The sequence below is a fragment of the Zea mays genome, chromosome 1 (genome assembly GCF_902167145.1).
Source record: "Zea mays cultivar B73 chromosome 1, Zm-B73-REFERENCE-NAM-5.0, whole genome shotgun sequence".
Lineage (NCBI taxonomy): Eukaryota > Viridiplantae > Streptophyta > Magnoliopsida > Poales > Poaceae > Zea > Zea mays.
In genome coordinates, this window is record NC_050096.1 from 230227894 (window position 1) to 230232415 (window position 4522).

The 4522-nt window shown below is 44.7% G+C and overlaps 1 protein-coding gene across 1 annotated transcript; it reads left to right on the top strand.

Moving 5' to 3' along the window:
* Positions 1–1985: 1985 nt before the first annotated feature.
* On the top strand, positions 1986–4255 carry LOC100382124 (uncharacterized). The gene is made up of 2 exons (NM_001174885.1): positions 1986–3162; positions 3935–4255. The coding sequence occupies exons 1-2, from the start codon at positions 2025–2027 to the stop codon at positions 3949–3951; spliced, it is 1155 nt and encodes a 384-aa protein (NP_001168356.1). The 5' UTR covers positions 1986–2024; the 3' UTR covers positions 3952–4255.
* The last annotated feature ends 267 nt before the right edge of the window (positions 4256–4522 follow it).

Here is a 4522-nt window from a genome sequence, read left to right on the forward strand (position 1 = left end):
GCTCTGAAGAAGCTGCTGCATCGACTAGAGAGTCTATCCTTGGCAACGGGAATTCGTCCTTCGGACAAGCCTTGTTGAGATCTGTGAAATCGATACACATTCTCCACTTGCCATTGGCCTTCTTCACCATAACGGTGTTAGCTAGCCACTCTGGATACTTCACTTCTTTGATAACTCCTGCACTGAGGAGTCTTTTTACTTCATTGCGAGCCCCTTCAGCCTTGTCATCAGACATTTTCCGAAGCCTCTGCTTTCGGGGTCTGAAGGATGGGTCAACATTGAGCGAATGTTCAATAACATCCCGATTTACTCCACAGAGATCATTAGCCGACCATGCAAAAACATCTTTGTTGTTGAATAAAAACCTTATCAAGGTTTTCTCCTGGTCTTCAGATAATTGCGAGCCCAACAGCACCTTCTGCTCTGCTATGTCCTCACACAATAGCATGGGCTTCGGCTGATCTGCTGAAGCTGCCTTCTCCCTTCTGAATTTGTACTGTTCACAAGCTTCAGTTCCATCTATATTATGGATTGCCTTGGAGTCGGTCCAGCTTCCTTCGGCCCTTCTAGCAGCTTCCTGGCTTCCATGGATAGCAATAGGCCCTTGGTCCGAAGGTATCTTCATGCAAAGATAGGCAGGATGAAGGATTGCTTCGAAGGCATTAAGAGTACCACGACCAATAATTGCATTGTAAGGATATTCCATGTCAACAATGTCAAACACAACTTGCTCAGTTCTAGTGTTGTTGATGAATCCGAAGGTTACTGACATGGTGATCTTGCCCAGTGCTACAATCTGTCTTCCTCCGAAGCCACAAAGAGGATGTGTAGCATCATGAATCTTATCTTCTGGCTCTTGCATTTGTCTGAAGGCTTTAGCAAATATGATGTCAGCTGCACTGCCTGTATCGACCAAGACATTGTGAACCAGAAATCCTTTGATAACACAAGAGATAACCATGGCATCGTTGTGTGGGTAATCTTTGAGCTGAAGGTCCTCTTGAGAGAAGGTAATAGGAATGTGAGACCATCTTGATTTGATGAAGGGTCCTTGCACCCCAATATGCTGTACTCTTCTCTGCGCTTCCTTCTTCTGCTTCTTGTTAGCTGGCTCTGAGGACGAGCCACCTGTGATCGGGAGCACCAGCTTCGGGTCCGAAGCAACTCCAGCTTGATTGTTGAACGAAGCCATCAGCTCAGAAAAGTGGAAGTGAGTTCACCGGAGGTGGGCGCCAATGTTGGGGACTTGTTCTCAAATGCTATGAATTAAGAACAAGGCAACATAGAATGTTAAATGATACTGTCCTTCGTCCGCGAAGCATTATTCCTTTGAGGATAATGGATCTTAGACGAAGGTTGATAAGCGTCTTATTACGAAGTTGAACCTTCGTAATAAACTTTCAATAAACGTTGTAGAATAATGCAAAATAAAAGGTAAGAATGAATAAATGATTCACAGATGCATTATATAATATTCACTTAATATATTGAATCATAAAATACAATGATACCTATGCCTTGACAAAGGTTGTATTCCGAGAAATGCGATTGCAAATGTCAGAAAAATGCGTGAACAGTAACGTAATACTGTTCACTATTTTATAGGCACAGGACGCAGCCTGTGAGGAATTACAAGTATGCCCCTTATAAGAACTTACAACGTTGACTCAGACCTTTATAGACTAAAAGGTCATTCTATCTTTAAATCGGTTTGTAATGCCGAAGCTCTGCGAAAAGGCACCTTCGGCTATCTTGTGCGAACAGCTTCATCCGAGGATCACTTCTTTCTATAAGACCTTCGGCGACGAAGCATAGACCCAACATATATATATATATATATATATATATATATATATATATATATATATATATATATATATATATATATATATATATATATATATATATATATATATATATATATATATATATATATATATATATATAGTACGGGCAAGCGGAATTGAAGCGACGGGCACCGGCAAGCAGTCTCCCCAAACCCAAACGCCGCGACTACAGCAACCATGGCCAGGCCTCCTCCGCTGAAACTCCCGTGCGACCGCCCAATGCCGTATCTGCACGACAGCCTCATCGATGAGATCCTCCTCCGCGTCCCGCCGCACGACCCTGGGTGCCTCGTGCGCTGCTCGGCCGTCTGCAAGCCCTGGCGCCGCCACCTCACTGACCCCAACTTCCTTGGCCGCTACCGCGCGTTCCACAGGGTGCCTCCCATGCTAGGCTTCCTCTTCAACCTAGCCGATGGTTGCTTCGTTGTGCGGTTCGTCCGCACCACCTCCTTCCGCCCTCGTACCCTCGACCACGCCGGCTGCTACGTGCGCGACGCCCGCCACGGTCGCATCCTCTTCCGCAACATCATCAGCGAGAAGAGAGGATTTCACCTCTTCGTATGGAGCCCCGTCACGGATGAGCGGTGGGGGCTGTTCATACCGTTACCGTTTTACCATTTCGTGGCGGCTGTGGCGGTGCTCTGCGCTAAGGCCGCGCGCGAAGGGGGCTGTGACTGCGACCACCTCGACTGCCACAGCGGGCCCTTCCTCGTCGCATTTGTTGCCACCGACGATAATGGGGTGACGTGTGGCTGCGTCTACTCCTCGGAGACCGGCGCCTATAGCATCATGACCTGTGCTCAACACCCGAATGACCCCGTGGACATGGACATATTGGATCCCATCGTGCTTGTGGGAAATAGGATCTACTTCCCCGCTGGAGAGAGCAAGACCATCGTGGAGTACGACTTGGGTCGCCAGAAACTCGCATTTCTCGAGCCGCCGCCGTTAGCGCACCAAGGTCACTGTATGCTCATGCCGGCAATGGGAGGTGGTCTGGGGTTCGCCAGCGTGCGGGAGTCCTGCCTCTACATGTGGTCGAGAGAGACCGGTTCTGATAGAACTGCGGCGATATGGACGCAGAGCAGGGTATTGGAACTCAACACACTGCCCGATTGCGAAACTGCGCTTGGCTTCAGGGAGAGCTTGATGGGGAAAGATGTAGCTGTGGTTGGCTTTGCGGAGGGCCTCGACGTCATCTTCGTGAGGACAGATGTTGGCGTCTTCGTGATTAACCTGGAGTCAGGCCAAGTCAAGAAGATAACCAGCAGAAGCACCAACCTTGTCATTTCTTACATGAGCTTCTATACTCCAGGTAATTTCTAGTAACCCAGTACTACAGCATTTCTTGATTAGTTGTGACTTTCTGCAATCTGTCAAAAAAAAAACCGTGGATACTAAAGATAATCGAGGTCGTGAATGCAGAATGGTATCAAATCTCTAACATATATGGCACTTGGAACTGACTAGATACTGTTGACCCAATTTTTCCTGTACAGCTGTACTCTCCTCTATGGTCAATCCCAAGCACACACCATATTAATTTTTGAAATCTCACGACTCACTTCGTTGGAATATGAGCTATGGCATGGTTAGGCAAATCACAATTGTAGTTTAGTAATGGTTTCATGTATATTTAATAGTGCGCCACATCAACATTTTAGATGACATGACATAATATTTAAGATGAATGAGTTTCATGTATTATGAAACTAGTTTTAGGCGATGCACAATGGTAGTTTTATGTATATTTAATAGTGTGTCACATCACCCTTTTAGATGATATGACATAACATTTAAGATGAATGAGTTTCGTTGGATGAAACTAGTTTCATGGGCCAGTCTTGGAAACCATGTGAAATCTTTATTGGGAGTGATTTGTTTCATATTATTCACATATTTTATTAATTTTGCAGCATTTAATTGATATGTTAGTATATGAAATAGTGAAGTGAAATTTTGTATTGAGAAACATTATTCCATTCTTAGTTTTATGACATTCTTGATGATGTGACAGTGTTGAAAAGAGTATTATGAAATGCCCATTAAGAATAGCCTTATGAGTTTTATCAATTGTGGCTTTTCAGATCATGCTATGGGCTGACCACCAGTGCCATTATGAGAACACTGAGATCCATTCGTTTCATGATGATGAACCTTCTGTCGGTGTGTTGCCCTATGTCAGACATGATGCTTTAAGTGCTTTGTTTTTACTTGAGTATATAAGCAAGCGAAGCATTAGTGATCATGGTCAATTAGTTGTCTCCACTCCTGTTGAATCCTTAGGATCGTGAACTGAAATCTGTCAGGTTAACATTCCATTTCTTTTAAATTCTTTGCATATGCTTGGTTAGGGAACTAGTGAAACTGAGAGATCGATGAATCCATCTTTTTTTCATGCAGTGAACATATGCCGTTTGCTATACAATCATGAATGATGCTATACGAGCTAGAATGTATTCATTTTGACATGAATGATGCTATGCATTTGTATATGTAGCCATCCACTACCGGAATCAGCTCCTTTGCCGTGTGTCTCAGACACACGGCAAAGGCTTTGCCGAGTGTTACACTCGGCGAACTGTACATCGGCAACAGCCTCTTTGCCGAGTACTTTTTGTCGGGCACTCGGCAAAGACTTTGCCGAGTGCCATTTTACACTTGGCAAAGAAAAG

Excerpts from the sequence above, each read along its gene's own strand:
- LOC100382124 (NM_001174885.1), top strand. The coding sequence starts at position 2,025 with ATGGCCAGGCCTCCTCCGCTGAAACTCCCGTGCGACCGCCCAATGCCG.